We start from the raw sequence: 22,343 nt of genomic DNA on the forward strand, positions 1-22,343 counted from the left end.
TGTCTGCTCTGCAGGGTATGGTGTGTCCAGTGTCTGCTCTGCAGGGTATGGTGTGTTCAATGTCTGCTCTGCAAGGTATGGCGTGTCCTACGTCCATTGTGCAGGGTATGGTGTGTCCTATGTCGGCTGTGCAGGGTATGGTGTGTCCTATGTCTGCTGTGCAGGGTATGGTGTGTCCTATGTCTGCTGTGCAGGGTATGGTGTGTCCTATGTCTGCTGTGCAGGGTATGGTGTGTCCTATGTCTGCTCTGCAGGGTATGGCGTGTCCTACGTCCGTTGTGCAGGGTACGGTGTATCCTATGCCCGCTGTGCAGGATATTGCATGTGTCCTACAGTCGCTGTGCAGGGTATGGTGTCTGTTCTACATTCACTGTGTCCTACGTCCGTTGTGCAGGGTATGGCGTGTGTCCTACGTCCACTGTGTAGGGTATGGCATGTGTCCTACGTCCACTGTGCAGGGTAAGGTGTGTGTCCTAAGTCCGCTGTGCAGGGTATGGCATGTGTCCTACATTTGCTGTGCAGGGTATGGTGTCTGTTCTACATTCACTGTGTGTCCTATGTCCGTTGTGCAGGGTATGGCGTGTGTCCTACGTCCACTGTGCAGGCTAAGGTGTGTGTCCTACGTCCACTGTGCAGGCTAAGGTGTGTGTCCTAAGTCCGCTGTGCAGGGTATGACGTGTGTCCTATTACCGCTGTGCAGGGTATGGTGTGTTCTAGGTCCGCTGTGTAGGGTATGGCTTGTCCTTTGTCCGCTGTGCAGGGTATGATGTGTGTCCTACGACCGCTGTGCTGGGTACGGCGTGTGTCCTACATCCATTGTGCAGGGTACGGCCTGTCCTGCATTCACTGTGCATGGTATGGCCTGTCCTACATCCACTGAGCAGGGTATGGCGTGTCCTACATCCACTGTGCAGGGTATGGCGTGTCCTACATCCACTGTGCAGGGTACAGCATGTTCTGCTGTTTAGTCACCTTTTGTGTTTTTTATATCATTATCACACATTTATTGTTGAAGTGTCTGTTTCACAGAGGCCCATTTATAATGGGTTTACAATAATGGTATGAGATGTGTGCTTTTTGGATTTGGTGTTGGGTCCTAATTGGCATAGATGTAAAATTTTGCATTTTTTCCAACCTCTTTAAGTCTTAAAAAAAAGTCTTAAAAAAAAGGCAATGCTTTCTGCTTTACAGCATCATTTTTTAAATTACATACACTTTAAAGTGAAGTGGATAATTTGGGGGATATTTTATAATTATTATATTTGCACATTGTAGGGCAAAGAAATCACTTTTTAAATATGGTGTAAAGGACAAGCAATTTTGATTACTGCCATGCCTTGAAAACAATGTCTTTTTGTACACTTACTTCACCACTAAAGAAGAAAAGAAAAGCATGAACATCATGATCCTAATGCTTTAATTATAAATGAACTGGGTAACCTTAAATGCAACAATGGACCATGGCCAATGCACTTAACACAGGTTAATGTGAAAAGTCTCTCCTCCTGCAAGATGATAGGACTTCAGGCTATGCAGTTCTGGCATCTTGTGCGCAGTAGGCTAGAGTTGTGAGATTTATATAATCAAATTTTAGAGAATCTTCTTTTCTATCACAATGAAATTATGCAAGATTTTTCTTTAAAAAATGTACTACCCACTCTGTATTTGTAGGTAATATTGCCTTGGAATGAATAGCAAATATTCTAATTGTAGTTGGACATCTCTGTATTGTTTAGTGCTTTGGTTATAAAATAATGCAAATAATGTTTAAGTGAACCTGTGTAGTTAGATGAAAAACTTCTTACACAGACCAGTAAATAGCACGAACTGCCAGGTTCATTCACATTACCTCTGCTACCCTGCAGAACATCCTAAGATCCTCAAAATTAGAGCCTACTGAAATGAAACTATCAATTGACCTTCCTAGGTTCTGGCATTGGCTGCATCCCCTGCTGTGCCTTTCATTTAGTTGGTATTGCTATCTCTCACATAATTGCCAGTACCTGTACACACTTGGTCTGATTTATTAAAGCTCTCCAAGGCTTGAGAAGATTCATGTTCATTTAATTTTATTAATATTATTACACAGTATTTATATAGTGCCATCATAATACACATGCGCTGTACAAAGTCCATAGTCATGTCACTAACTGTCCCTCAAAGGAGCTCACAATCTAATTTCCCTACCATTGTCATATGTCATTAATGTAGTCTAAGGTCAATTTTGGGGAGAAGCCAATTAACCAGGAAACCGGAGTACCCGGAGGAAACCCAAGCAGACAGTCCATGCAGACAGTGTCCTGGCCAAGATTCGTACCTGGGACCTGGTGCTGCAAAGGCAATAGTGCTAACTACTGAGCCTTGTGCTGGCCATTTTGCTTTATTACTTTGAGTCATTGAGCATGATTTATTAAGGCTCCAAGGCTGGAGAGGATACACTTCCATCAGTGAAGTTGGGTGATCCAGCAAACCTGGAATGGACCTGGTCTAAGAAACAACAAAAAGCAAATGACAAATCCATTCAAATCCAGGTTTGAGCAATGGCCCGGGTTCACGATGAAAGTGTATCATCTCCAGCCTTGGAGAGCTTTAATAACTCAGGCCTACTGTGACAAAAATAAATTACAGTATGATTTTTATGCTGTATTCTGTTCCTTCAAGCATGACAAAGAACCCTCAAGAAAATCTGCAAAATGGGAGACAACATTTGCCAACAGTTCCCTCACAGTGATGCAGTAATATGCTAATGGTTATACACATGAGATGAGATGGTTTACTAAAACAAGTAATGTGGCAACAATAGCTGTAAGGGAAACAACTACACAATTATACAAAATCATTTGTCTATTAAGAATGATGTACTGAAAAGGATTATATGAGTATATAATAGTTTCTATCTTTCCTTTTATTCTGATTAAAAATTAAAGTGCACCACTCATCTTCTGTATATAATACTCACCATTATTCTGTTTACACCTTCTTGTTCATATATCAGCTTTCATCATACCAACTGCACCCATCTTCTCTGCATAGCACACATTTCATAATCTACACACTGCTCACATCTTATCTAAATAAAATATTTGAAAAAAATTATCATTATTGATTTATTTAGATTATCAGAGGTGGACATGAAGTATATGTGATGCGGTGCAGGTAAAATATTACGCCTTTTCATTCTTCTTTTCAGGTGACCTCAATAAAGGCTTTTGGAGTTCCAAGGACCCAAATGCCCCCTAAAGCCTTTCTTACAACACCATAAATCTTATATTCATTTATAAATGTCTGAGACCTAAGTGGGTTGTTTTACCACTATTACATATAAATGATAGGGCACTTTGACTATTTCTGTGCTATAACTGTATCATTAATCATTACCTATTCTTTTCCCCCCATATATCTCCCATGTAAAGGTTCCCTGTGTCATCAGCAGAAATGCATTCTTTCCATGCTATTTCATTTTACTAATAATAGTCTGCCCTAGAACACGTCCCGGAGGTCTTCCACTGGTGTCCTGTTCTTCGTGGAACATGCCTTCTATTACTGCTACAAGGCCAATGCTACTCTGTCTGCAATGTCAGCTTGTCTTTTTTTCCTTCTTTTTATGTTTTCCAGTGATGCAACTCTTAAATCCCCTATAAGTATAAATGTTCTCAAACCAGTTGATGTTAAAAAAACATATTGTTTCTGCACAATGTTAGAGAAGTTTTTAAGGTGATTGTAGCCATACTGGTGCACTTGCAACAAAAACAACATTAAGCACTGCCCACTCTATCACTTTGTAGTTACAGTTACATTTTCAGGTCAAGCTTTCGCACTCATTTTTTGGTCCAAGCAGCAACTCGGAAGAAACGGGGGTATACCCACGAAATATTGTCCTTAATATTATTAATATTTATATTTACCAGTGCTCCACCATTTAGTAGGACATAGGGAAATGTTACTGCTCTTGGACTGACTGAATTTAGGCCACCTGTACAGACTTACACCAGCTCACAAAAACTTTTTATTTGGGGGCCCCAGCCTCCTCGTTAAGTCAAAATTTCCATGTTGCTAATTTGATAGATATGATTATATATATCTTGGATAAAACATAAAATAATAATACATTAATACAAAAATAAGGGTGCTTCTTTAAATGGGTATACATACCTTCCTACCTGGAAGTGTGTAAAACCTGATCTGTTCATGTTCCATTAGGATTTGAAGTAGGCAAAGACTCCTCTAACAAAGATCACAGAACTGAGTGGGACAGGCCATACATTTTGTGGGTATTGAAATACTGTGTTGGTAAAAGCAAATTGCTCATTGATGATCTCATAGAGGTAAAGATTCTTGGCAACGTTACAAACAGTATGAAGGTTGCAGTTCATAAAATGGTTTTATAAATTGAGGTCCATTTCCTGTAAACTGTAAGAGTATAAATAATTTATTATTCATTTAACTTCTTCATTGCTAGTCAGGCAGCAGTAATTAGTCTCTTGGACACTGGCTGCAACTGTTAGCTCTTGATGAAATTGATTATTCATACAAAGAACACTCATGTTTGTTTTACAGTATATAGTGTAGCATTGTGCTAATGTGCTTTTTATGTGTAGCTAAGAGTATACATTGAGTTTAGTGATGTTCAATACTTATTTTATTTTTTTCTTCAAGGACACTTCTGTTGAGCAAGTAGGTATGGTTGAGTGAAAAGATGAAAAGAATGAAATATGATTACCTCTCTCCTGCCCCTCTAGCTTGTTCCTAGGTCTTTGGTGTATATGTGTTTCCTTGCTTTTAAAAAAGAAACAAATTGGTATTTTTGCTTTAACCACTGATGGTTACCATTACATAGGCTATGTACACATGCCAGATGATTCTCGCCTCAGGGCAGATATCGGATGAGAATCTGGCATTTGTACAACTCTGGTTGAATGATCAAAAGAAAAGTGAAGGGAGAGAGCACAGTGGGGTGCTGCTCTGTGATTCTCCGCACTCTGCATAGAGCAGAATGGCGCTTGTTCATACATCGTGCAGTCTTTTGTTGGACAGGATCGTGAAAGATCCTTTCCAACCAAAATTATTGCATGTGTGTACCCAGTCTTAATTGAACAATGTACCTTTTTAAAATAAAACGAAAAACAAAAAACGACTGTATCTGCGCCTCCTAAACTACACTCCTAAAACTTTTTTTTTGTCAGTTTCTCCCCTACCTCAGTAGCACAGTCTTGGCCTGCTCTACTGTTTACATGCTTTCTAGCTGAAATCCGCTTTAAAGTTTGTTATGACTGTGCAGTAAGCCCTCATAGAGTTTTATTGGTCTACCTTTTAGGCATATCTGGTTTAAAGATTTGGCCCCATATACAGCACAGCAGAATATAAATTGAGTCATATCATGCTATCAGGAATTGTCTTTGATTCATTCCAGGGATCCTATCTTTCCAGACAGATCTCAGAGAAGGGGTTACACACACCATAGTTGGCCCTTAGTTAGCTAAGTAGTCCATCCTTTCAGTCGATTTATTGATAGAATCCTGGTTGACTCCATTGATTTTGAGTGGTCTGCAGTCATAGAAATGTGCATCTATTACTAGGCCTGTGCCATTCTGTCATAATTATAATGAAGTGTTATCAAACTAATTTTGATAGTAGAATTAGGCATGTCTTCTACATATTGATGTTACATGCCATTGTGCCATGTTTATAGATTGATAGAATACATATTTAATATAGCTCAGCCTGGGATCTTTGCTGTTAGTCATGCTGGTAAATCTCAATTTCTCATGTTTTCTTCTTTCTTTTCTTTTCAGAGTTTGACTGTTGTAGGTGCTATTCAAATAAAAGAAGTTGCTGCAGGATGAAAAGATGGCAGCTCCACTTATGGCACCACCTGGCCCTGACAGCTTCAAAGCATTTACCCGTGAATCACTGGCTGCTATTGAAAAACGTATAGCTGATGAGAAGAAAAAAAAGCCGCCAAAGCCAGACAGTAGCCACAGAGACGATGATGAAGAAAATAAACCAAAACCAAACACTGACCTGGAAGCTGGCAAAAATGTGCCATTTATCTACGGCGATGTTCCTTCGAAAATTATTGCTCAGCCAATCGAAGACTTAGACCCTTTTTATTATAACCAGAAAGTGAGTCCAAGGCAAAAATTCAATGGGATTACAGGTTCAGATCATTGAGTTGCTTGCATCTGGCATCTAAAAAAAATGCGGTGGGAAGCAAGTATGGCTGTAATTTAAGGTGCAACATGTAGAGATCTATGCTTTTCACAAGCAATTTTGCAACTGTAGTGGAGTAAAAAATTAAAAATGAGGAACAATTTGTAGAAGCAGGATGATGGAATTTATGCTCAGAAAACTAGTATGATTTATGTGTTGGGTAATTTTTCTTGTACCCAGTGCATCAATACAGCTTTTCTTTTGAAGTGAAATGTTGTAAATTGACATGAAAAAAATAAAACAGGTACCATTTTAATTTATTTCAAAAAATGTGGGCGGAAACCAATAAATGACAGAACACAGAGTATAGGAGCATTGAGTTTGACAAGTCCTTGTGCAAAGATTGCTGTGTTCACTGGTTCTGACCTGAACAGATAAACAAATATTCTGTCTCCCAGCCAGACAACGGTGTGCCTAGCAAATGTAACTTTGCATAGAGAAATTTTGATTTGTATGCCTATCTACTCTGCAAAATATTTCTCAATTGTTTCTTCTTCACCACTTGAAGAAGTGGTAAATTCTTGACAACTGAAAGGTAGGTAAAAAGGTGCCAGTGTAAATGGTGCCTACTGAACTATATGTGAATGAACTCCTATTGGCTAACTGTACTGCTCACACCATCAGTACTATAGTATTACTCTGAAACCATAGTCATTGATGGCATAGCACGTTCAAACAATCAAAGGGTCAGTGGAAAAACAATTTTAATATGGCAATATGGGAGCCTCCAAGATGGGTCACAGTCTTTTAGGAGTTGTGTTAGAGCACTGACACAACAAAGTAACTACATTTATTGACAGTATGAGATTTCAGTGTTGTCTGGCAGGGACAGTCATAAAGCCATGTAGGTTGACAACTTTCTAAAAGACGCAGGCACCTACATGCCTAATACCGTTTGATGAAAGAAATGTGCTTGTAATCCAGGATCTTGTGTTTGAGTTTTTTGTGGATTGATTGTATAATTTAGAGAAGTTATACAATTGTGCATGATACAGTTTTCTAAAGTTCAAAGGCCTCTTTTTAAAGATCTTATCCATCAATCTATTAACTTATTTCAGTTTTGTGTACCTGGGCAATTACAGCATACATTTACTTTTTCCTTTCAAGTTGCACCAACCTGCTTTGCCATTTCTATTAACTATGGAAAGGAAACACAGTTCTAATGTGTACAAAAAATGTTTTGGTAATTCATTGTCATAAGAGAAAAATACACATCAAAAGCAAAAGGACAACAGTAATACCTGTCAGATGGGACTGAAGTTCTACTAAAAAAACAATATATATTTGATATTTGATTTTAATATATTTAATATTTTTTTTTTATATTTGATGATATTTGATTGAATCGCTTTATTAAATTAAAGTTGCTTTGATCCAGAGGCTCGGTTATGGCTCCCGCCCCAGCCACACATGAAAACAATAAGCCACAAACTGTAACGCTCTGTCAGGATAAAAGTTTATTGGTTCCAGGCAAACCAAGGCAATCACAAAGCAGGTTCACCTCGGACTAATTAGGTTTTACTCTGACACAAATTCATGATAATTTTTCTTTGTGCCAAGATAGGGTAATTGTTAGGGTTTACATACATGTAACTTTTCTTATATGGTATAGGAGTAGATCTTGGCAAAAATAAATAATTAGCATTGATAATTTATATATATATTAGGCCTTATTTACAAATGCCCTCCAAGACTGGAGAAGATAGATTATCTTTAACCTGTGTGGTTCATCCAACCTTGAATGGTCCAGGATTGAAAATGTTTGCTAACTAATAGGAAATGATTTTAATAAATCCATTCCAGGTTTGCTGGGTCACTCAGGTTTTTCCAGGATAGTCTGTCTTCTCCAGACTTGGAGAGCTTTATAAAATCAGGCCCATTGTGAGATTTAATGAGCTATATAATATAAGCTAAATATTTTTTTTAAGTTACAATTGATTGAACAGAACAAACATGTTTTAAGAAATGGTGGGCCCACCTTGGAGCTCAAACTAAGAGATTTACCCCAAGAAAAAAAGTCAGCAGATGACATCACCAGCATTTACCTAAATCTATAGTATGCATTTTAGATTGATTCTTTAATTTAAAGCATTTACTCATGTGTTTATTGTCAGTAAGCTTTTCATGTGCATTGCATTTTAAACAATACAATGGTGTTTAAGGAAAAAAAAAATCTAAAAAGTATTTGCTTGTGTTTACCTCTATATCCTGCTTTGTAGGGCGGGTCTTGGCAAATAAACATCTTTTTAAATTGTATTACTTTTGTAAAACAATTTATAAAATGCTGAAATTAAAAAAAACATCATAAGTTTAATATTTTGTAGACATTCCTAGTATCTGTAAAAAGTTGTTCCTGCAAACAAAAATACCATATTTTGGAGATTGTGTAAGGTTACCAATAAGCAGCAGTATGCCCTTCAAAAAAGATTCATAATTTTCTAATAATAGTGAATGTGTTGTAGTAACCAATTGCAAAAGTGCCATGGACACACAGTATAATACTTACCCAGCAATTTCATTAAACTATGAAACACACTATTTTGTGTGTTGTCATAATTAACAGGAGGTTAATAGTGATCTTAGGATGCTGAGAGGAGATTTGTATTTTTGTTTTCGAAATGAAATAGACTGGAGGTAGCACGGAATCTGGCCTAGATGCTGCTCAGTAACCCTCCGTAGTGGATGTATGGCATGATAGTACATAGTGTTGTGTTTTCCTAGCAACATTTGAATATTATTTCTGCAGTGTAAAAATAAAATGATGCCCTGGTAAAGGAAAGCTTGGATTTCTGAAGCACCCATTTAACATTGCTCTAAGGCAAATTCAGCCTGTATAGCGGCAGTACATTCTGAATTTAAGTCCTGTGTCAAATTTTGCTGACAGGGTCAGACATTCTGTGCACTAAGAGTGTGAATTCTTTTTACATTAGATAACAAGTGTAAGCCCTGCTAAATGTATTTAACAAAGATTTTACTTGTCAACTGGAGTAATTGTTTTGTGGGATTCTGTTGTAATTTTCCAGATGTATTAATTTAGCTAGCTAAAATGTGATTGAGAATTAGCCAAACACACAAGGAGAGCTGGTAGGTGTTTCTGTGTCTAATAGTCTGTAACAGAAGAAATAGTGTAAGAAGGAGGGGAGATTTTCGTTGTGCCAGCTGGGTGAATTTTCTGGGCTTTGGAATTGCATAACATTTTTTCTAAAAATAGTAATATTAGCAATTTTACATAAGGGGCATAAGAATATGGTGCCATGGCCGAATAAAATAGGTTGTCATTCTAAGACAGGGGAAAATACATTATGTATATGACTAAAATTGTTTAGATGTGTTTTGTATTGCTTAATTTTCCTAAATGCCCATGTGGAGTGCAATGATTTATAGTATAATAACTATGTATGATATAGGGTGATGAAGAAGGTCATAGAATCACCACTAACAACTTACAACCTCTGCTTCCTTTTTCTGGAGGAAGGAGTAGTCTTTCATTAGATTGTATGTCAGGTTGCAGATTATGGAACGTCCTTTCTTGTAGATGAAATTGTGATGAGCATCTTAGATACCTAAAATGTTAGAATTTTAAAATGTTAGAGACTGCAAATGCAGTTTGGTGCAACTTAGAAGGAGGTCAGCTGTGACAAAGGAGGTCATTGGCTAAATGTAAGTGCGCGTTTGGATCAAGTTTGGATTCCTTATCAGCAGGAGCCCAAATATGCAATACGGATCTTAAAAAAATTTAGGAATAATTAGGAATTACAAAATTATTGACCCATCACACATCACACCCAGAACTTGCCTATGCGCAAGCATCTAAAGGAAGATATGCAAAAGAGGGCACTTTCTAACTTCCATTTAGACTGGAGAACTAAGTTTAAGGCAGGTAAGACGCATTATTGCTGTCTTTCTGCAATAATGGATTGCCTGATCATGGAAACCCAAAAGTGGAACTTTAACCCACACTTAACAATTTAGTCAATCACCAAAAGCTAAGATAAAGAAAATGACATGATGATCATTCAGGAACAATGAAATCTGATTAGTGGATGAATACTGATTGTAGTACAGTTTTTCACATCACTTCTAAACTTACTATAGAAAAGCTTGGTGTAGGTGAATTTCTCACAAGTATCTATTTGGCTGTTCCTTGGGATGTGAATGATCAGTATTGTTACCCTATTGGGTATTTGTTTTGCAGGAAAGCTTGCAGTCTAAGAGACATTTTAAGGAAATGCATTTCAGATGTGTACATTAGGGACATGCTGAAGTCTTTTTTTTTTCTGCACGTTTTATCATGTCAGCAAAAATGTTATTGATTTTGTTTTCTGCTTTGCTGACTTTTCCTTTAAACCTTACAGGAAGCAGAGACGCACATTTTGCAGGTTGGAATAACTTTAAAAAGGAATCCTGCACATCATTTTTCAGTTCACTTGGTTAAAACAAACAAAAAAAACTTTATAATTAGGCTACTAAAGTACTGTGAACATTTATATTGTGTCAGTAAAATTTAATTTCTTATAGTGATAAATCATTCATCTTGTAACTCTTGTAACTTTTAAAGCGGAGCTAAACCCAGTGGATACTCACCTGTCCCCATACCAACGTGGGCGTTTTCCTCTTTATTTCCTTTTTGTAATCCTTGAGCATCTTGATTAGCTTGGCTAGGATGACGGGAGTTTATTTAGTCCTAGCATCTGCGGCTATCGTGGCAACCAACCTGGCATCTGTCAAAGTTTGACAGATCAGACAGCAATCAGACAGGTAAGAATACTTATTCCTATACCTGCCCCTTTCTGCAATTTCTGAACTTAGTTCCAGGTAAATAAAGTCATATTTACCACTATGACTAGTGTAATAAGTGTAATTTCAAAATAAATTTGAAATACTGGGTCATTCAGGTCCTTTGGCTGCGCTGTTTCTGTTTGCAGGGGACCGATAATCTAACCCTGCTAATATGTCCACACTAAGCAATCACGGACCGGTTCCTTGTGCGGATGTAACTGCTGCAGAGATCTTCCTCACCGCTGGACACCGCTGGATAGAAGAAGACAGATACAGGTTTACGTAATTATTTAAACTGGTTTTAATTTGTTTGCCTTGCTCACAACCAGAGAGGTGTGGGGACAGGGGAAGCATAGAGATCAGTTTTAAGCTTGTAGTCCTAGACACATGGTATATCTTCAGCTGATCCAGATCATGGTTAGTTTTTGATAATTTTCCTGATGGCAAAAACATGTGCCTATTACAAATCTAAACATTTTGTCATTTTTTTATAGGTTGGCTAAAACCATGGTTGGTAGAAAAAACTTACTACTAATACATGAGTAACTTCAGCCACAGTAACAGGTGTATGTCAAGCAAAAAGAAAATAGTTTCCTCTATTTTGTTTTGTTACATTCCTTGTGAGAACAGGTTAATGCTGCATCAATCCATATGACGTGTTTGGTGTGCAAGGTTGCCACTCTTTCTTAATGTTACCCCACATGGCAATATACAGAGCCAAACACGTGCATTTTGAAAAACTCAGCACACTCAGTAGTGGGAAGGCTCCTAATGGAGCTTCAGATATCTGGACCTGTATATAAACCCCCTACTTGCATGAGTTCTATCTGACCAAAACTAAAAATAGGTTTTTGGCTTGACTTTAAATAAATATATTATACATATACAGATATGTATATATACCCCAATGCATTCTTGCATTGATAGTGCAGCTCTACATAATATATAAGAGTAAATAAGGCCTTCTGACTTCAAAGATATTACTTAAATGGCTATTTTTAAGTTTAGAGTAGTTGTTGTTGCAGTAGGTGCAGAACAGCACTGCATTATTCCTGCGGTGTTGAAAAAAGATAACATTGCAGAATTTCCCATGTATCATAACAGTGACATTATGGTCAAGTTGTGCTACACAACTAATTTGTGAAGTTTACTATACAAGTTTAGGCGTTTATCAGTTTGAATTCTTGGCATTGCACTACTAGATCCTTCCTATGTAATAGCAGTCTGCCGTTCTAATAAACACTTCCAGGACCTTCTAAAGTTGTTCAGCCAAGTCCATATTTTAAAACGGTAAATCTAAGTTCAATATTATGATGGGAGTTTTTTTACACAGTTGGCAGTGTTCTAATAGGTCAGTCCAACTGCTTTTGGGTGATGCTGGAGAGTGAACTCATTGACTTTCTAGTAGGAATTGGGAGGGTGAGATATATGTGCTTGAGTTCCCAGGTCTTACACCTGCTGCCTACTCTACTGCTTGTTTTGGGCATTTTGTAGGGGGTTTAATATGATAGGTTGCAGAAGTTGACTATCGAGTCTTTGACCTGAAACATGCACTCTGTTAGCGTGATATCATAATTTACATTTGTTTGATTTTCAGGGACAGTGTCTTGGGAACTAGTAAAAGCATTTAGGTCTACTGTACATGATATCTAGGCAACTAGCATTTACAGGAAATAAGTTCAGCAGTGGCTGGATCCAAATTTCTCTGGATAGGTTTCCTGAAATGTATTTTACATTTGAATGTAAAAAGAGGATGTAAAAAGAGGGGAGAGTGAAAACAACACAAATGGCATAGCACTTGTAACTTCACGTGTAATGATAGCCTATATTTGGTGATAAGTGATACCAAACTTGCAAATAATTTAAGGTGATTCAGAGAAACAGTTTTAAAACTCTGCTGGCAGACCCATAAAACTTGTGATAAATATTTGAGAAGTGGTATTTATGACTCCAATATCATTTAAAGGTGAACTGAAGTTAAAAATTAACCTATGTCCTTCCTCTTTCTAACTAAATGCAGGCATTAAAATAAAAAAATGTAAATGCCCTTTTTACTTACCCAAGGTCACAGCCATGTGACTTGCAAGCCTGGGTCTTCTCTCTTCCTCTGTTTACAGTGGGGTGAGAGTCCTTCATGTTATATTCATATTACAGTCTGCATGATATAGACACTTCCTATTGACTGTCCAGTAGGTTGCTGTTAGGATCTTGAAGAGGATGGTGAAGTAGTGATGTCAGTACAATGGGTCATAACGGGAACAGCGGATGCTGGTGCATCTGCAGTACTGGATTAGCAGCCCCTCCTTCCCACACACATCTATAGGGGGCTCCGGTAATGGAACTGGACAGCAGATTAGGTAAGTATGACTTCAGTCACAATGTAATGAATACTAAAAATGTGTGACGGGTCGGGGGGAGTTTAGGTGTTATTGGTTGGAAGATTTACCCTGCCATTTTGCTCTCCTGACATCTGTACAATTGTCCAGTTATCAGTTATTTTGTAACTTGATGACAGTGGTCTTTCCTAATGAATAGGTTTTGCGCTTGTCCATCAGGAGTTGACCACATCTGTCTCTAACTACTGCTGGTAAATGTGGTTGTATGCCACAACATTGCTTTTGTTATGGACCCAGTGCATGATCGTAAAATGATTGGGAAAATGTCAAATAAACTCAAATTTCAAAAGCAAATATACCATTGAAGTTGTGTGATTTTGAATAGTAAAAACAGCATTGTATATTTATTCAAGGTGGAACAAAATGCAAAAGTCAGTAAAAAGAAGGTTAAACAACATATATGTCTACTATAAATATGCTACTGTTAATAGTATTGTTGTTCCTATGTATTTATCTGGTGATCCTGGTAGTCCTCTGGTTGTTTCATTTCCATACATTTTCTTGCATAGGACTGACGATATTCTTTGCAAAGTAATTATTCACATTCCAAGTTATTAAGTTAAATAGGCTTAAAGCAGAAAAAAACTTTCACAACATAATTTTCATGCTTGGAGCACACTGTGGAGTTTAATAGGAAATAGGACTTTTTATTTGGAACTCTTCTTAGAAAATCCCTGTGTGCATGCTCCAGCAGGAATGCACAGGGAAAGGGTGACAGCTGCAGCTGAACTAAAGCATCGTACTCTTGAAAATCAAGTGTCTATGGATAATATTTACTGGTGTGATTTTATTAGAGGAAGGCATTTTCTACTTTGTAATAAAGGACTAATAATAGTAATAAAGGTTTTAAAAATTATGGGAAGTACAACAACATATTTTGGTGTGCATACACTTTTACTCAAAGGCATGTTAATATCCTCCAAGGAACATGGAATTTCAGATTGATGGCAATACTGTATGATATAAACATATTTTAGTGATCAGCATGTATTTGGTTTGCAGAACAGTTTTCTACAAAATTTGTTGGGTCAGTGGGCTCTTTTTATGGTTTGTAACTAATTAAGAGATTATGTGGCATGTTGTGCTAATAGAATGCAAACTGCAAACAATAAAACATGTTATGTTTTGTTATTTTCTAACTTCTGCCTTTTTTCTTTTTTTTTCTGCAGACCTTTATAGTATTAAACAAAGGAAAAACAATCTTCAGATTTAGTGCCACGCCTTCTATGTATATTTTAAGTCCTTTTAACCCTATTAGGAAAATAGCTATTAAAATTTTGATACATTCATATCCTTTTCTAAACTGTGCATTATGTTATACTGTGTTTTTTGTTTTTTTCTTTTTACAGAAAACTTTCAAAAGTAAAATTGTTTTGCATAAAGAAGGGTTTGAAACTAAGAACGATTCAATTGCTGTGTGTCACCAGAACAGGAGGAGAGCAAACGGAACATGTATGACATCTGTCAACGTGTATTTCCTATCACTTGTTGTTTCTGGTGTGTTTCAAGTTATGGGAAATCTGCCCAATAACAATAGAGCAAATAATAAAAACTTAATTTATTTCTAACCTTTCCCCACTGTTTTCTAATCTAAAAAATGCCGAGTTTATAATGAACAGAAAGCCATTGGAAGCATTGAAATTTTCTACATTTTCCTTGTTCTTTTACCTAAACAAGTGCTTTGAACACCACCATGTTTCTTGTGGTCCACTATTGTATTTTGTAACTAGCTGTCAACTAAAGGGGGAGGAATGCAATACTCCCACAAAATAATATGTGGTCTGACTTCTTATCTCTTGTTCAGAATTGGACTATTTTGCAAATAACAAAGCTAAGAAGGCTCTTGTATACATAAGACCTGCAAGATGGGCTACATGTATAACATTGGGTGACATTTGCTTGCACATTTACAATAGGGAAAGAAACCTCTTAGCACAAATTTTAACAAGCCCTTTCCAGCTTTCTGGGTAAAAATCAATTTACAAACTGATATTCAATATAATATAATTATTTACCAATAAATTATCAGCCAGTGCAAAGAAATATCTACCTTTTACTCTGCATAATTTATTCTTCCATCACTGTTATAATCCTCTAATCTTTGGGGATCTTTGCGGCTAGACCAAATGCTTCAATTGTGAAAGCTTATGTTTTAATTTCTTAGCACAATTACAACATTACATTGTTCTGTTTTAAATATTTAATATTAACTGTGTATTATGGGTGAAAATAATTAAAAAGAAAATGAAGTCATAGTCAATATTTTGTGGTCCGATTTATTTGTCTTTTACACAATTATGTGCTTCCAGATGCTGGGCACTTCAAAAAAAAAAAAAAAACTGTCAGTTGTCTTTCTCATATAGAGAGTTACTCAGTAAAGAGAGTTTCTAGATCCCAAGCATCCTTCTTATTTATATTGACTGGTCACATGGTCAGTACTGGGTCGATGGTCACTTGATTGCTGTGGATAGGATGGTATTGAAATGTTTTTTTATATGTTTACATTTTTTGAAATGACTATATCATATGTTTCCTTAACACTGGTATACAGTATTTAGCATGATTATTATGTGCACTATTTTGACCAACTGCGTATTCATGACTTTTAGTAATCCCCCAGAATGGTCTAAACAAGTGGAGTAAGTATATGTTGTGTTCATTCTTTTCTTTTTATTATCAAATAAAGGTTTGCCACTGGTGGAATAAATACTTATGAATGTCCCATTTATTTCTGTGGGGGAATTTTGAGGACTTGTAAATATTTTCAAGCATTGTTAGGCATTTACAAACATTTTAACTGTGCCTAAAATCCTGTAGGCTGCATTCTCTTTGCAGCCTATTAACAAAACACTCAAAAATGCTCTGATGTGAACTGGTCCATTGTAACCAATATATCTTTCAAACAAAGTTTGAATGCTGGAGAAACAGTCCGTGTAGACTTTTCGTGTGGCAGTATGATTTTTTGTTTTTTACATTTCTAGGTAAACCCCCACAGATACATTCAGCTTCAAAGCCAATGTTGCCTATGATTTAGTGTTATTCTAGTTCTTTCAGACTGTAGTTCTTTCAGACTTCCTAATAAACTAATCAGTATATTTGTGTCCTCTTTATTTTCTATAGGTTACTACCTTTAGGAATTAGAACTCTTTATTTTGATCAGGCCAGTATAAAATTTGATGGGTAGTGTCTGCATTTCCGGAATTTTGCACAATTATGTAGATATTGATTTGGAAAATAATTTCTAGTTTTTGTAAATAACATTGCCCCTTACCCTTTAGGCTCTGTCCAATTAAATATTTTTTAATTATAGTGAAGAGACAAGGTAAGCCTTTATAAAATTTTTAGCTGCTGGATGTTTCCCCCGTTGGTGACAGCGGTGAAGTTAGATCTCGGGCTGGGAAAAAAAACACTGATGCTTCAGGCATTAGAGACCAGGCAAATACCACTTAAGACTTCTGGCCAGTTCAGCTTTAGTCTGAACTGATTAGGAATCAGTTCTTCAGGATATGATACCTTCTTTGTATTATATTGTCCAGGGACATGCCACTGTCAACTAATTGAGCTGCATGCATGGCCAGCATATTCACTTTGCTTGGCTTGAGAGGACTCGTGTGCTGTTCATGGGGCAGGATGTTTTACTAGCTTGTCTTTTCATATCCAGCATATTACAACACAGTCAATAATAATAATCTCAAATTATTAAAACTTAGCCCAAATATTTTAATGTCACAGCAGGAACATCTTTTTACATATCATTTAAGTTTGTATTTACCAAACAAATATGTATTATAATAAAAAAGTTATCAATATATAAAGTTGTAATGTGGAAGTATACTTGGCAGTGTCAAATCTAATGCTTTTTGTTTTTCTCAGGTACACCTTCACTGGAATTTATACATTTGAATCACTTGTGAAAATCATTGCAAGAGGTTTTTGTATAGATGGTTTTACATTTTTGCGGGATCCATGGAATTGGTTAGATTTCAGCGTTATTATGATGGCGTAAGTATCCTGTTCTTTACAGTACTATGTGTGTCCATATTCAGAAATCTGTTCTTCAGACTGAATACTTCAATTACTTGTTAATAATTTAAGAAAAAAAAGAGTCATGTTGTATATCCCCAAAGTAAAAGAGTTTATTGTACACCTGACTGTTCTGGTCTAAAAGGCTGCCATGTTTGAGAATGTTGGAAAAATATAGTCCTCAGTTGTTCGCTTGAACTGAATCATGAAGTATAAAACTAGGAAAAATTAATTGCAGCCTAGGCTTGTTTTGACTCTGGCCCTTGGTACAGCAGTGTGCTGGTTGTGGTAGCTATGTAGGACTGTTTATGCCCATTACCATGTTCCAGATGTGCACTAGCTTTAACAGTCCACCATGTAGCCTAAATTCGTACAATTTACTATACATAGAAATAGAGAGACATTTCAATACATAGATCAGTGTTCTATACAGAAATTATTTATAGAGCTGTACTCAACCCAACCTGAAACCCTACAACTATTGTAACCCAAACAAATTCCCTATATCAGTAAATATTAGGCTGCCTCAGAAAATGTGATACAGTAAATATATATATATATATACCCCATACCTAATAATTTAGCTAAGGTAAATTTTGTATAACTAGTGATCACCCTAGATGGTGTCCAACCTGAAATACAAAAATATCCTAATTAAACCTCATTGAAGAAACCCCTCTTCTTTTCTCCCTTTTTAAATACCATGAACTTGAGGCTTCGGCAATAAGTAGTATGTTTGTAGAAAGCCATATGGTACTCTTTCTGGTTTTCTATATGTACAAATACAACTATTTTTTATAAAATATATCTCTATACTATAAATATATATTATATATATATATATATATATACCGTATTTTCCGGCGTACAAGACGACTTTTTAACCCCGAAAAATCTATGACAAAGTCAGGGGTCGTCTTGTACGCCGGGTACCAGTACTTACCTGCAGCGCCCGGTGTCCCCGCGAGTACCCTCTCTGGTCTGGCGTCCCTGCGAGTCCTCCTGTGCCTCCTTCTGTCTTCCTGCTTTTCAGCTTACACGAGTCCTCCTGGGCAGGCTCGCGTTGCTTCACAGCAGGACTGGTGTAAGCTGAAAAGCAGGACGTGAGCCTGGATTGGCTCTCCAGTGGAGAGCCTGGATTGGCTCTTCACTGGAAAACGCCCATTCATTAAAGGAACGTGCCCATTCATTACTTAGAACTAGTAGTGTACAGTTCTTTCTGCCTCTCAGTTCTCACACAGTAGTGAGATCTGACAGGCAGAAGGAACAGTACAATACTGGGCATATAACACGACCCCCAAATGATTGGTTAGAGTGGGGGGTCGTCTTATACGCCCAGTCGCCTTATACACCGGAAAATACGGTATATATATATATATATATATATATATATATATATTGTGGGATCGCCCACGATCGCAGAAATCAGACAATAGCTTTAAAAAATGTACGGTTCAAACAGGCTCCTGCCTGTCTATTTATTTAGCACAACAAAAAAACAATAAATAGTAGAAGCCTCACTAGGTCCCTAGCTCACTAACACAAACCCTATCTCAGTATCAATACTGTTTACTCACAGCTTTGTAGTCCTGTGTGGACACTGACTTTCCTTAGTCTGGACCTCTCTCTGGCTCTCACTCAGCCTGGGCCCCTCCGGCTCCCACTCAGTCTGGACCCCTCTCTAATCACCACCAGCCTGCAACACAGTGGCTGATCCCCTTCTTTCAGCCTCTTGCTGATCAATTTCCCAGCCTGGATCTCTCTGGCTGCTCACTCTAAGCCTGGATCCCTCTGGCTGCTTCTTGCTGATCAAATCCTTTTTCACTCACACCTGAGTGCAGGTCCATATTAACGCAGTCAGGATTGGGGTGGGCCAGAGGGCCCACCCTTTCACTCCCTTGGCTGGCTTCAGGGCTCTAAAGAACCAGGTTTCTTCCTCGAAAAATATTCAAAACATCCTCACTTTCATTTCCCTGGAGCCATTTAAAACTTTCCTGACCTTTTCTACCCTTTCTAGGGACACTCTGTCACAATATATATATATATATATATATATATATATGTGTATTGTATATATCAATATATTGTATATATAAATAATTGTATATATAATAATGTATTAGTTCTGCATTCTAAAATGATTTACATGCAGACCACTATCAAATTTCTGCAGGACAATGGACAACGTTCCTATTTTTTAAGTGGATTGAATGATATATCATTTTGTTGGCCTCCACATATATGTTTTCTTTTACTGTAAGAGTTGAGACACAAATCAGTCAAAACTATTTTTTATTTTAACAGCTTTATAGAAAGAGGTGTTTTAAATAGTATGTGGGAGAGTGAAACCATCCCAAAGTTTTTATGGCTGTCTGTATTCCCATTAGTAAGAATCCACTTAATGAGTACAGTTAAACCTTGTTTTAAAAAACAAAAGCAAGATGAAAAAGTATTTTTAGCTTTGCCTTTATAATGAGAAGTAAGGGAAAAATTTCCAATGGGCACACTTGTTCCAAGGTTAGCTGTTTAACAGAGTAATTGCTTTCAGTTTGGATATTTTTTTCTTAACTTAACTTCCTGTTGCATATCTGGGACAGGAAGTAAATGAAATTTCCCAAAATATACACAGATAGCAAAAAAATGACAGAGATTTTAACTCTTCTGTAAGAGAAGAAGGAAGAAGATGGCGGTAATGGATGGAACAGGGACAGGTCAGTATAAAGAGGGTTTAGTTCCACTTTAGAAACCCTTTTTTTTTCAAGTTTTCTCACATGATCTTCCCCCTTCTGGAAACCAGATCTGAGAGAACTATGAAGGCTGCCATTGTTGCCTGTCTTGTAAAAATTCTAAATACCTGACATCAATAATTTCCAAGTTTCTGATCTGAAACAAGTAAGCAGTAAGTGATAATAACGTGATCTTCTGATCCCTATACGTTTTGCTCAAAAGCATTAAAGTCATTGACAAGCATGGGCGCAGATATGCAATTACATATATGTGTACATGTTGCTCTTGGACACCTTCAACATACAGCCCCCAGTTCAGCAGTGTCAGGAAGCATCTTTTTGTGAGTGTCTCAGTTTATGAATATGAAGAGACTCCCCTGTCATGTGAATAGAAACAAATGTACTAATGTTTTACTGTGGAGGAAAGTGTTCTTTAATTAGTTTGTCTTCAGTAGCTTAGCACTTTTGGAGTTTAAATAACAACCACTTCTCCTTAGGCTAGTAAAGTTTGAGGTTTTAGGATTATTAGCCTTTAATCTCAATCTAGGAGACAAATTTCTCTCCAACACTGGCCAGTTTTATACTCCATTTTTAAAGCACATGGGTTTGACTATGAATTACTAAGGCCACCTTAAAATATAAAATATTCCCTTAAGAACAATCTCGATATTATTGGGCTTACATTAATCTATCCACACCATTACAAGTAACTCTGATTTGATTCTGCAGGTATATAACAGAGTTTGTAAACCTAGGCAATGTTTCAGCTCTACGCACTTTCAGAGTTCTGAGAGCTTTGAAAACTATATCTGTAATACCAGGTAAGGTGGCCTGCAGTGGATGTTAGGTGTTGGATAGGCCCTGTGACGTACTTCCTGTTGTAGTTGTTTTGTGTTTTGTCATTGTGTTTGTGTGTGACCTCCCTTATTACAGATATGTGACAGAGTTTGTGGACCTTGGGAATGTCTCAGCGCTGAGAACATTCAGAGTTCTCCGAGCTTTGAAAACTATCTCTGTCATTCCAGGTGAGATACCGTTTAAACACTAAGGCTGATCTTTCATTCACATTCTATTATTTTTTTTTTTTTTTCAAAAATGGTACAACACATTTTTGACTGGCTTTGCAGTCTTTATTTTTCTTAGGTGCAAAAAAATTAAAAACAACTGACTTTTCTAATAATACCTATGACTCTGTGCTGGAGAATCATTTGAGTTTACACAAAACCAGTTATTGCAATGCTCATCCTAATACAGGTTCCACTACTAGGAATGTAAAAAGGAGTATGTTATGTATAAATGATGTTAGTATAAGACCCTGGTTTCGTGTCGGTACTGGCCAAACGTCAATCCACCAATCTAACTTTTCACGTATATCAATCCTCTGCTCAACCTTTGGAGGCAAGTACTGCAGTCCCAGCACTCAGTTGCATCAAGGACTCAAATGCATGAAGAGAGACCCGTTCTGGGGAACAAGGATTGACGAAGGACCAGGGGCCCACAGGACCGGATGATGCCAAGGAATCACTAACTCCTCTTTAGGCAGGAGCAGGTCAGGGTCAGAGCCAGGAGTCAAACACTGAAGTCAGGAATGGACTGAGTTCCAAATCTGTGCCAGAGTCAAAGGCCATGCATGGGAGAAGACTACAGCCAGGCAAGGTATCCAGGGGAGTAGAGCAGAATCGTCACCAAGATCAGATAGGGGGCAGTGTAGGCAACGGGCAAAAAGAGGTCCTACAGTTAGCAATCAGAAAGGAAGTAATACATGAGCAGTTAGGAATTGAGAACTGTTATGGTCAAGCTGGACTGGGTAGGTTGAGCTTTATTGAGACAATCTGAAAATGGGTGTGGCCTAATAACTGGGTCATACCTGCCACTGACCAATTAGAAAGTAGAGGGCATGAATGGTTAGGAAAGCAATTAGCCACATCACTTATGTACTATAGTCTGTTAGCAGCCAAGACACACACATTGAAGTCATGTATGAGGTGGGATGAAGTCATTTTGTTGACATGAAACATGGTATAACACAAAACATGGATGCATTTGATTTGATAGTGAAATAGTGGATATGTATACACACGCATACACGTGTAGTGTACTAGAGACAGTTGCTCAATATGGTTTTGTCAAGACTGCCAAGCCTATTATTAAAATGCAAATTTCTTGCATGTCTCAAGAAATAGTCTTTTTTATTTTTTCTTCTTTTTTT

At 37.2% G+C, this 22,343-nt stretch overlaps 1 protein-coding gene across 5 annotated transcripts in view; it reads left to right on the forward strand.

Annotated features, from left to right (window-relative positions):
- Positions 1 to 22,343, forward strand: part of SCN8A (sodium voltage-gated channel alpha subunit 8) — an 82,338-nt gene that overhangs the window by 14,113 nt on the left and 45,882 nt on the right. For all 5 annotated transcript variants that reach the window (XM_072406889.1, XM_072406912.1, XM_072406904.1 and 2 more), the window contains 5 exons: positions 5,793 to 6,123; positions 14,555 to 14,672; positions 15,934 to 16,024; positions 17,259 to 17,387; positions 20,864 to 20,955. In XM_072406889.1, the coding sequence (XP_072262990.1) occupies positions 5,848 to 6,123; positions 14,555 to 14,672; positions 15,934 to 16,024; positions 17,259 to 17,387; positions 20,864 to 20,955 (706 nt within the window). In that variant the 5' untranslated portion in view covers positions 5,793 to 5,847. The remainder of the gene's footprint in view (positions 1 to 5,792; positions 6,124 to 14,554; positions 14,673 to 15,933; positions 16,025 to 17,258; positions 17,388 to 20,863; positions 20,956 to 22,343) is intronic.

Source organism: Pyxicephalus adspersus, chromosome 1 (genome assembly GCF_032062135.1).
Source record: "Pyxicephalus adspersus chromosome 1, UCB_Pads_2.0, whole genome shotgun sequence".
In the NCBI taxonomy this organism is placed as follows: Eukaryota; Metazoa; Chordata; class Amphibia; order Anura; family Pyxicephalidae; genus Pyxicephalus; species Pyxicephalus adspersus.